This window comes from Erpetoichthys calabaricus, chromosome 8 (genome assembly GCF_900747795.2).
Source record: "Erpetoichthys calabaricus chromosome 8, fErpCal1.3, whole genome shotgun sequence".
Taxonomy (NCBI): domain Eukaryota; kingdom Metazoa; phylum Chordata; class Cladistia; order Polypteriformes; family Polypteridae; genus Erpetoichthys; species Erpetoichthys calabaricus.
The window spans coordinates 173,179,772-173,191,985 of NC_041401.2; the positions used below are offsets into that span (position 1 = coordinate 173,179,772).

Genomic DNA, 12,214 nt, shown 5'->3' on the forward strand with positions numbered 1-12,214 from the left:
CTCAATTGTTTCTCTATTAAATAACTGTGATGCAAAATACAAACAAAACAACTTCTTCTAGAAACACAGGCTAATTAAAAAGTTTAGGTAGATTCTTGTTTTCTAGGATTTGTTTTTTTTTGTTTTGACAACACTTTTGAAGACATGATCCACTGTCTAATAACATTTAGCTGTACTGTAGCTTGAGTGTGGTGCTGCATGTTGCTGCCTTTGATAAACTGCAGGAAAGAATAAAAAATCTAAATTCTAAAATGTATTCACCTAGTATAGGCACTGTATTATTTGGATTATATTCAACATGCATGGTAGTCACAGAAGAGATAAGCTATGAATTGCACACAGATGTAATGTTTGGCTTATTAGTTCTCTGCAAATAACAGTCGTTTTCTAATTTCTAGTAGTACTTCTAACCTTTCACACATTTTGCAGTTTTATTGGTGGCAGTTTAAATTGCAAACTCGTTTTTGCTTAATAAGAGGGACGTTCAAAATGTTTCCGCACTTTTATATTTTTGTTGGAAACGGTGAAGGCGGGAGGAATAGTAATTGGGCATTAAAAAGTTGGTACGACGCTGGGAAAATTGCATCACAAATGAAGGTTGTCTATATAGAAAAATGATGTCATTTGATTATGAAACTTAATAAATAGAGTAAAAAAAATTTTGAAACTTTTTGAACATCTCTCATAAATTGTTGCTTATACCTTTAGCATTTGAATACTATCATATATATTTCTGCTGTTGGTCTATCTGTTCATTTCTTGGACCCTGCTTTATCTACTGTAAAGTTGAATGGAGGTGTTGTCTGTCCAAGGCATCATCTTATTAGAATGTGAGAAGAAACCCACAGGATCCTCTCTGCATCAAGAGCCGTGCCGTCCCACCCAAAAATTAAATAAGTAGTAAACTCGATCAGACCTCCCATTCAAATATTCTTAGTTTTCCATGATGTGTTAATTCAGTTTTTTATTTAGAAAAATATCTTGCATCCTGTGATTTGCTCTTTGTGTTTGGTGTCGCTAGCTTATTCCTGGGTTGCTGGGGCAGGACATTGGACCTCGCTGTGTTCTCAACATGCCTTCATCACAGCCTGAAATGTTCGCTTCTGGATAGGGGATTGAGTCCTTTAATGATGGGTTTCTTAAACTTTATTTTGACTTTTTGATCTCTTCATAACCCATTCCTTGTTACATACCAGAATGATTGGGGGTATGGAGGTGAATCCCCCTTGGAGAATCCCAGGGGTAATTGTGGATGATCATCAGAGCATCATTGCTTGCTTAAACAACCCATCGCATTACTGTTAAATAAAACAGGAACTCAAGATCTAACAACACAATCCAACCAATGGTTTCAGAGCCCCTGCTTTAAGGCAATCCATTGGTTGATTATTTGTGAGGCAATTTAAAGAGTGTGTGAACTTGCACAACTCAGTGTTTTAGGGTAGTCATCATCATCATCATGAATCATGTCAATAACTTAACTACAATTTAGCACTGGAGAAAAACTGAAAAAATATGAATAGTCATTTGTGTTTGTGCTTATGATGTTGAGTATCTGATGCTGATGTTAAGATATCTTTTAAATTCTGTCTTTTGCTGTTTATACTGTGTGATAGTATGTTGATAGATCTTCATTTTGTGTGATGATTTTTTTAAGGCGTAACCCTTGCACCATCACGTGAGGTTTGTTAGAGGCCATCTCATTCCTCAACTGCCCTACAACACCACTGCTGCCTAACTGATCTTTCAAAGCCCCTTTTATGCAGCGCTAATAATCTTTATTCTGCCACATTCACACCACCAGCTCTACCTAACACCGCTCAAAATGTGGTCAGAGGCACCGCCATCAGCACTCACTTTCCTCAAATTTGAGAGTTGATCCAAACCATGACCTTTCCTGAGACTGGCAGCAGTCACCTATCTGAACTAATGGATTAAAGCAAAGGAGCGAGGGGGCTCATCAGTTCTGCTTTTTAAGTGCTTGATCACCCCTCTGTTGAACACACACTCACTCGCTCATTCACACACGTACCCCTTCTGCATAGCTTCTCAGGATAGCTCTGCTCCTTTGACATCATTCCTTACTCTCAGGTTCAAGCAGCCCCACCAGAATTTCAACTTCTCCCAAGCTAAAACACACAAAAATACTAAGAAACCTTGATAACTCTTTCCAGCTGAGAATGAAATTCTAGTACAGATACTGTGATGCTTAATGTTGTAGTCTTATTAGTGGGTTTGCGTAACAGTTATTTTGTGATTAATGTGTAAAATGTGAAGCATAAAGCTCATTACATAAAATCCATCCATCCATTTTCCAACCCGCTGAATTTGAACACAGGGTCACGGGGGTCTGCTGGAGCCAATCCCAGCCAACACAGGGCACAAGGCAGGAACCAATCCCTGGGCAGGGTGCCAACCCACCGCAGGACACACACCCACACACCAAGCACACACCAAGCACACACTAGGGACAATTTAGAATCGCCAATCCACCTAACCTGCATGTCTTTGGACTGTGGGAGGAAACCCACGCAGACACGGGGAGAACATGCAAACTCCACGCAGGGAGGACCCGGGAAGTGAACCCAGGTCCCCAGATTGTTCAACTGTGAGGCAGCAGCACTACCCACTGTGCCACCGTGCCGCCCCACATTACATAAAATCTTTTCTAAAAATCTGAATTAGTTCAGAGCTTTCCCAAAACGTATTAATTGTTGTACAATGCATTTTATTCCCTAAATTGTATTTGTACAATGTTCAAAGTGGACTGGTGTTGCTATCCACCGGACTTGGTGGTGTCTGCCAATGTGCTGTATATAATCCATACAAAACATTCCAATACTCAGCTCAGTACATTTTACATAAAATTGCTTTCTTCTTTAAAATTCATACTTTTTTTTATAAACCATCTAAAGTTAACTGACGTAGTGTTTTTAAGCAATAATGAACAGTTGCACTCTGTGACAGATTATGCCACAGGCAATCAATGACGATTACAGCAGAATAACAGAAATGTTGGAAGTTAGGCAAGACACGGGTGACAATTTGTTCACTCTACATTATACCAAGTGCCACAACATTATGCCAGAAAAATGTTAGAACTTATTATTAAAAACGAGGACAATCCAACAAGTATACACCTCGCTAAATTAATAGAGATCTGCTATTTCAGTCATGCTCTTCATTGTGTCATACTATACATTTACATGTGTTTATTTTTATTGTATATATTGTTGTTTGAAAACAAGTTATTTCTTATTAGACACATCCTGCTGTCATTCTCTTTGCTAAGATATTTCCACGTGAATTCTTATAGGAAACTGTGCATTTAAAGGTTGTTAGATTAGCTTTAAAGGATGAAAATGGGACAAAAAAAACTTCTGACCTTGAATGCATTATAATGCTGTTAGTATAATGCAATATATTGTATATCACTTTCATTGAAATGCCTTTCAGTCTCAGAAAAAGAGCTCAAGTGGAAGAGAAGGCACGGAGGGCAGCTTTGCCTTTTAAATTTGAAAGACAATAACCTGTCAAGTGGGAATGTCCTCCTCTGAAGAGTTTAAAGTGTTTTAGAGTTGGTAAAGGCTTCCTGAGAAGGGTCCATTTGGACGTTTTTTTTTTTTTACTGTGTGCTGCTCTTCCCCATAATCCACCGCTTTGCTTGATAGTACAGTGAGTTTTGTGAAAATGCATGTATACTGGGAAAAAAAAAATCTGATATTAAGAAGAATAATACTAATTGAGAGGTGAATAATTGGCCTGATCCGTGGTTGTCATCCTCCTCCTATCAAAGTCAGCCTGACAAGCAGAACAGTCAGCCTGTCTTTATTTCCAGACCAGCTCCTCTGCCTGTCAACATGACGCCATGCATCCTTTGCCAGGTTATATAAAACCGGGAGCAGCTAACTGAAACTTTGTAATTCTCTACTCTTTTTAAAAGTAGATACAAATGGCATTGTTTTTAATTATCAGAACCCAGAAATTTTTATCGCTTCTGACGCGGCAATTAAAACTTCAGGTCAGACGCACAACGAGCAGTGATCAGCAGTGAAGCCGAGAAGTTTTAATTAGACGATCAGAACCATTAATGCACAAAAAAAAAAAAAAGGTGTGCACTGGGAAATTAACGCGAACGTCTTAATCAGGGTTACTGACTCCGAAGAGGAGTCAAGTGAACAGAGAGCAAAAAACAAATCATTTCCGCACCACTGGGACAAATCTCAATTAAATATGCATGCAGAAAATGGAAATTTTGGCATCAGCATAGACTGTTTAAAAATACCGTAAATCTCACGACAGGGTCAGAGACCTGCTTATTGTTATTCTTGTGTAATGAAAGAGGGAGAAAAATGAGACAGGGCTAGGTGTAAGGTGGCTGGGTGACATTGAGCCTCACGGCACTGGCCTGGAATGGGGGCAGATGTACAGGTGCTACTGGAAATATACCTGAATACTGGAAATTACAATGAAACTCCACTTGTGTGCAGACACTCTGTGCCACTCACTGAGGACAGAATTAAGCAAAAGTTTTTGAAATGGCAGTCAGTCAGTCAGAGTTAAATTGGAAGAGACACCTTTGATAGGAGGGCTGTGGTTTACTGGACAAAAATGACAGGGGCTTGACAAGAGCTACATTAAGAAACTGGCTTGATTTTTCACTGTCTTTTTCTTATTAATTAACTAAAAAGCTTTTTTAACCTCTAGTGCATGTCATATGCCTCTGTTTTAAATGATTTATTTATTTTCTCTTGTATTGTTTGCCCTTTAACATCATCAACATCCCTCATGATTCTAAACCTATCAGCTCTTCAGAACCACAGGGCCCATTTTATGTAATGTGCCAAGCATTCAAATTGGTCCACATACAGCCATCATGTCAGACCTGCACTGTGGTAATTAAATAGTGCCTGGGATTGGACAGAGCCTTGAGCAAAATTCAAATGGGTCCCATAAATCTGATCAAGTGTTAGGATTAAAGAGGAAAAGAGTGTACTAATGAGGCATGTAGAAATGACGGAGACTGAAGAAAAAAATACAAAGGAAGGGGTTCTTCCCTGATTAGTTTTATCACAATTTACAAACAGTGAACTAGCTGGTTTGCTTGCACAGGCCCCATCTGTTGTCTTGTCTATGTCTGCTCCGACCCATCCCATCTTGTTACAAGCAAGAACAGCCACGTGTACCAGTCAGTTGAAGACTTCTTTCTTTCTTTCTTTCTTTCTTTCTTTCTTTCTTTCTTTCTTTCTTTCTTTCTTTCTTTCTTTCTTTCTTTCTTTCTTTCTTTCTTTCTGTCTGTCTGTCTGTCTGTCTGTCTGTCTATCATATAGTGCCTTTTATCTATCTATCTATCTATCTATCTATCTATCTATCTATCTATCTATCTATCTATCTATCTATCTATCTATCTATCTATCTATCTATCTATCTATCTATCTATCTATCTATCTGCCTGTTTTCATTAATTCTTACGGGGCACTGCCATATGTTGTATATTTTAGCACTGGCAGTCTAAGTATAAAATAACAGGACAGCTTCGTAACCCATAGTCCATATCTGGACTGTGTGACATGTTTTATAGTCTCTGCGTATATTTGTGAGACCTGATATCTTTTGGGTTAAAATTAGTTATTAATTTAAAAGTAAAAGTTTAGGAATCAAACTAATGAATAGCTGCCCAACCATCTAAAATCTTATTTGTTGTTGTTTACTTTTTCTAGTCATTTTTGACTCTTGAAGGGATTTTTAGCTCATCAGGGCATTCTGTCTACTATGTGATTATTGGGGTCTCAGTTTTAGCATTCAGTTTGTTTCATCGTGTTGTTGGATCTGATCTAAAATATACTTACTCTTCATGATCATAGCTTTTTTGCTTTATTTTCTTGATGGTCCATTTTTCACAGTTGACTGCTGGCTCCTTTCAGATACACCTGCTCCTTTTTCTAGGTATGTGCTGCCAGGCCAGCGTTTCTGCAGGTTCATCATAGCTAGTTTTTCCTGGTTGGAGGCATCCTCTTATTTCATGATTACATACTCCATCCATATTGGGGCTGAAGAAGATGAAATCTTTGTCAACTTTATCATCTTTTTCTTTCATTATTCCTGATAATTAATAGCATACAGAAAGAACCTTTATATCAAGATTGTACATGAAGCCTCATTATATTATTTGATGCATGTCTTCTGTTTGTTCTATGAATTTGTACCCATTTGCCTAGAATTTTCACTTTTGTCTCAAATGGAAGAGTGTGGCATTACCAGTTAAGTATACAAGTTTACTTTGTTGAAGTTATTCTTGTTTTATTTAAAGTTTGATATACCAGAGCATAGTTTGAAAAAAATCTGAACAATCGAGACGAGAACAGGCCATTCAGCCCAGCTAAGCTCGCCAGTCCTGTCCACTTAATTCTTCTAAAATAACATCAAGTCGAGTTCTGAAGGTCCCTAAAGTCCTACTGTCTACCACACTGTTTGATAACGTATTGCATGCGTCTGTGTTTCTCTGTGTGAAGAAAAACTTCTTAAAGCTTGTGTGAAATGTATCTTTAACAAGTTTCCAACTGGGTCCCTGTGTTCTTGATGAACTTATTTTAAAATAACAGTCTCGATCCACTGGACTAATTCCCTTCATAACTGTAAACACTTCAGTTATGTCTCCTCTTAATCTTCTTTTGTTTAAACTGAAACGGCTCCGCTTTTTTAATATTTTCATATAATTCATCCCCTGTAGCCCTGAAATCAGCCTTGTTACTCTTCCGTGGACTTTCTCAAGTGCTGCTATGACCTTTTTGTAGCTTGGTGGCCAAAACCGCACTCAGCACTCCAGACGAGGCCTCTCCAGTGTGTTGTAAAGTTTGAGCAGAACCTGTTTGGACTTGTACTGCACACATCAGGGCGCTATATAACCGACTTGGTCAGTCAGTTTTGTTTTTATAAAGCAAGTCACAATTCTTAAGTGTGTAGTGTGGCATATTTGCTTTGTCTTATATTTGTTTTTTTAATAATGTCTACTCACACTTCTGGGCAAAGTGTGAGTTAACAATGGACCATGCAGAAGATTTGTTATGTACCTTTCCTAGTCTGGTTTCATGCTGAATCACTTACAAAGGCTGATGGGGAAGGAAAGAAAAGGAGTTTGTTTCTGTAGCATAGTAATAGCTACTATGTATGTGCACGTTTGTATTATATTTGGGTAGGAGGATGAGAGCAGTAGGGGTACACAGTGGTGCGGCTGGTTAGCTAATTATGTGATGAACTCTTCTGTGTCTTTTAAGATCAGTTAACTAAGTAGTCAGTGCTTAAAAGGTAATATCACTACAGAATACAGTGGAAAAGAATTTGACTTCTATACTGGTATTGTTCCGAATGCTATTTTTACACATTCCTGCATCCCCATACTGCTCTGAAATGTCACTGTGTAATCTCCATGCTTTATGAAAATGCATGCCAATGTATTGTGAATGTCTAAACTTGGGTTTCCCATTCAAATTATAAAAGCACTGATATGGCTCACTCTCTCTCTGTCTCTTGCACTTTTCTCTCATTGTCTTGAGTTTGTACAGTAGTCTGCTGAAAATCTTTGACAATTTAAACAGTGATAAGTCGTATTCTTTCATTTAGAGTCCCTCAAGTGGAGAATGTTTAAAGAGTAAGGAGGGTTCTCTCCAAAGGTGTCACACCAGGGTCATGTTTATCCCTTCTGATTTTCATATAATGTTTTCACTGAAGTGTGCACTGACAACTGTGTAAACAGTGGTGTGTTACTATAGCAGTTGGCATTGTGCATAAAGGCAATAAAATGGGCGCAACAGGCTGAAACTGCACATAAATGAGGCATGTTAATATAGCAGCTCAGTGCTCATTTAAGTATCTACTCTTCACCACGAGGACATCTGCAGTGCACAGTCAGTACATGTTACAAAGGTTGAGGTTGTGTCGTGAAGTCACAGAGGTTGGTCCTTACATTAATAAACCAGTTGCTTTATAGTAATATTTGGTTAATCCTCTTTGGATGCATACGGGTGTACAGTGGCCTTGATCATCACGCTATCTTTTGGCTGATGACAAACATTACTGAAAGACTTTAGGACGAGTACTTTCCTTGACGTATTAGCATTAGTAATATTGGGTTGTGTTTGAGAAGAGAAGATTGATCTGAAAACTTAACAGAATGAGTGGCTTACAAAAATTCCAAATGATAAGCTTCAGGTCCTTTTAGTCTGTCCGTGTGTGTGTGTGTGTGTGTGTGTGTGTGTGAACACAATCTGAAGCAACATGCTGGTCGTTATCTCATCTGCTAGTGAAAACCAATGCAAACAGTCAATAATGGGAAGACAAGCAGTATCTTCGGGGTCATTTCCTACAAGGAAGCCTAGATTGCCATGAAAAGGAAATCAGTAGTTAAAATCTGAAATACAGAGAGCTGTAAACAGCAAAAACATGATCTTTGCTGCTACGCCCAAATGACCTCAATCTTCCTTCAGAGGTTTTTTTGAAAAAGTACACTGTCTGAAATTTATGCCTTCCACTTCCTAATAGATTTTCCAGTTGATTTTATTTTTTCTCCACATCACTGTCCGCTAGATAGTCGCCTTTTAACCCTGCAGCAGCCAATTGTTAAACACAACAGCGCGCTGTCCTCGAGTTTTTTGTGTATGGTACTCAGGAGAGTTCCACATTGTTTTTAAAGGAAATTATCCAAGTAAATATAGGAGCTCTACTGTAATGGGCATTTAACGACAAAATGCAAGGGTGCCATGAAAGGTACAAGATATCCACTTAAGAACCGAAGGCAGTGGGCATAAAGTAGAAATCTAAAATCCAGCACAAAGGCACCCCTACCCCTACAGGTGCCCCCTTCCAAACTCATTTTGAGTTTCTTTTCACACATATCTTCATTAGAAGAGATCCCTGGCACTAGTAAATTGTGCTACTTTCATATTTTCGTTTGGAGCAAGTAGGCACCAGAACAACTTTTGAAATGAGCTTTACCAATCAAAAGAGATCGATGTGCCCTCAAAAGGCACATGTCATCTTTATTTCATAGAGGGTGTCATGGTCAACTCCTTACCCAAACAAAGCATGTTGGACAACTGTAAACAGTAAATAATCTAGACATGGCTTTCTTTAATTTAGAAAGCTGGAAGATCAAGCAACTGTGTCATTATCACAGGGCGTGCAGCTTCTTAGCCACACGTCGGGATTGCTAGGAAGTAGTGTTCTGTTCAGACGATAGTACATGCATCTCAGGGTAAAACGGCAGAAACTCTGAAGTGTCATTGTTGTGGAACCAATAGAGTCGTTGATTGCAGTTCAAGCGGTCTGAAATCGAACTGCTGTGGAATCATTCACCATGCAAGGGAAGGGATTATTTTCGGCTCGAAAGAGGACTTGGTTCAATGTGTTAGGATTTCCCACTTTTGTCTGTATCTTGGAACTGTCCTTTCAGTTTTCAGGCACAAAGACGAGACCTGCTTCTCCCTCCAGATGGCTTGATAAACATCCTTTCATGGAACTGCAAGGACCATCTGAGCTTAGGTTATGACAGATTTCAAAAAAAGGGAATGCTAGTGTTCGGTACTGCTTCTGGTTGATATCACATAAGCACACACTGGCATGGAAACACACAAATCCTTAACACATGTGTACAAAAAATATAAATGAAAAAAATGAAATGGAGCACGAATATAGCACATAAACCGGTGCAGAAATTAACCATGAATAACACTAAATCCCTCACACACACACACACACACGTCTAAAGCATAGAGTGAAGCCTGCTCCTGACAGTCAGTGAAGATGTGCTGCTCGTCCGTGGGCTTCCCTCAGTCTACTATATTTAGAAGAGTGAGTGAGAACTCTTTCAAAGGAGACTAACCTGCCACTACTGTAGCGCAGAAGCCGCTTCACTGGCACTATTTCAGCCGCTCTCTATAAAGAGAATATAACATTTCACTTTGTTTTCATTCTTCTGTCATGTAAGGGATTATATCATGTCAGAGCGGTTTCCTTAGAACATTCTTGGGGGCCAAACTCAAATCCAAAAACTCTGTTTTCTACTGTACTTTACACAAAAAGATTGTTTAGCTGTCATTTTTTTTTTCCTTGGGTAATCATCAAATTACCGTCAGTTCTATCAGTGTGTCAGTGAGAGGCTCGTTTCCTTTTGGTTTGTCAAATTACATTCCTGGAATGATTTTAGTGGATAGGCCTGTCTGACCAATACTGGCTGTTAAAAGACAATTCAGTCAATGGATGCGTTTTCTCAACATGTGACGCTGATTTTCATTAAATGTGTACAGAGTGTACATCATATCACCCTTATGACGGTCACTTTCAGCACCTCTGTGAGAGCCCAGTTTAATTTCAGTGAATTAATGGGCTGATAAAGTGTCTATTACAGGGTACATACACAGTTATCTTTTGGTACTGACTGCATAAGCATGTTCTTAATATAACTTTTTTGGGAAATAAATTAACATTATGATGCCATGTATGTTTTCTAAGCCTTTGATTTAGTGAGGGCAGTTGTTGTTAAATAGGTTTTAATTTAGAAATCTAATATAATTTCTTCTTTTTCTTTTTTTTTGGTCCTCTTCTCTTAAAGCTGAAAGAACTTTATGCACTGAAACGACCTCAGGTAAATCCAAGATGGCTGCTAAGAGGAAAGGTGGCCTAAAGCTAAATGCAATTTGTGCCAAGCTAAGCCGGCAAGTAGTGAATGACTGTACCTCCCAGCCGGCAGAGGGCGATCTCCGCCTGCAAGAGAGCACGGAGAGGGAGGCCCTGCTCTATGAAGATCTTGAGAAACCCGAGTCTGACTTTCCAGATGGGCTTAGCCACGTGCAGGACAGAGAAGAGGATAAGCGTCGAAGAGAGGCCATTGAAAAATGGGTGAACGGGGAGTACTCTGAGGATCACGCCTTCGAGCAAAAGGTGGAGAAGAGCAAAAAAAGTGGAACTGCTGATGAAGGGCCTCCAGAAGGAGTTTACATGGTACAACCCAAAGGTTGTAGCGATGATGAGGACAATGAGGAGGACGCAGAAGAGGCTCAGGGCTCACAGGATGGCAGTTACCATGATGACAGGGACTCCGAGGGGCCTGCTCAAAAGGAGGACAGCTACAATTCTTCCAGTGAGGCCGCACCGAGACCGTTACCATTTTCTTCTCCAGGTGAGTGGTGTCGTCTGTCAAGTTTTTAGGGTAGGAGCAGTAGTTGGTCAAGGTACCCCATAAAGGCCTCCTCTCAACTGTAAACTCTCTTAGGTTTTTAAGTAATAGTTACTGTTGTGTTGACAGGATATTCACTGCTGTCATTGAGCGGTTCTTTGTTTACTTCATGGGGTAAACACGACCATTATTAATGATCTAGTTAATAACATCTGTGTATTAGGTGCCTCTCATGCAGCCTGGGCTGTGGTCCGCAACCTTTTGTCTTTCACGTGGCTCCTTGCGTGGCAATGCACTCACAGGCAGTATTTAATTGTCTTGTGCTTTGAGAAGCCATTTCCCCTTATTGTGTTATAGGTTTTTTTTTCATGATTTTTTTTTTTTTTTAAGAAAACATGGCTTGCTCATCTGTGAATATCCCGTTTCCCGTGCAACTGCCATTCAAAGTTCAGAAGACATCAAGAGAGTAAAAACAAATCAGGTTGCAGCCCTTCAAGAAAGCAGTTAATTCTGTCCCTTGAAAGAACCACCATCCTTTTAGAAAAAGGCAACGTTTAACAAGCCGCTTTATCTTTTTGTCTTTGTGGAGGTCCCTCCTTATTCTTGTTTTTTAGGGTCACCAAGGAGCCTGACCAGTCTGTCAGACCACATTTATTTCACTAGTTAATATATTTAGGCAGCATCTTAACGCTGGGAAGTGTCTAAGTATGGGGACATTCAGCTTTTGGTGGCAGCATCCTAGCCTGAATTGTTAACAGTACCTTGTTTCATATAAGGTACTCTGTTTCGTAAGTTCTCCTTTGTTTAGGATGACATTTCCTTTTAAGAATGACTTTTGGACAAGAATAATCTTTAGCTTGTTACCATTACGAGGAAGCCTGTGATACTAAATTGAGCAAATTAAATTTTGATAACACAGTAATAAGAAAAAGGGTTAAAGCAGCTACTAAGTGAAAAACCCTCAAATGAAATAGTGTCACACCACTGTTGCAGGGTGAATTTGAGAAGGGTCTCCTCAGCTGATGAATATTTAAATGTATTTAC

The 12,214-nt window shown here is 39.3% G+C and overlaps 1 protein-coding gene across 9 annotated transcripts in view; it reads left to right on the forward strand.

Moving 5' to 3' along the window:
* The window catches only part of casz1 (castor zinc finger 1), a 601,697-nt gene that overhangs the window by 509,181 nt on the left and 80,302 nt on the right, over nucleotides 1-12,214 (forward strand). For all 9 annotated transcript variants that reach the window (XM_051931297.1, XM_051931302.1, XM_051931301.1 and 6 more), the window contains one exon: nucleotides 10,607-11,173. In XM_051931297.1, coding sequence (XP_051787257.1) covers nucleotides 10,607-11,173 — 567 coding nt within the window. The remainder of the gene's footprint in view (nucleotides 1-10,606; nucleotides 11,174-12,214) is intronic.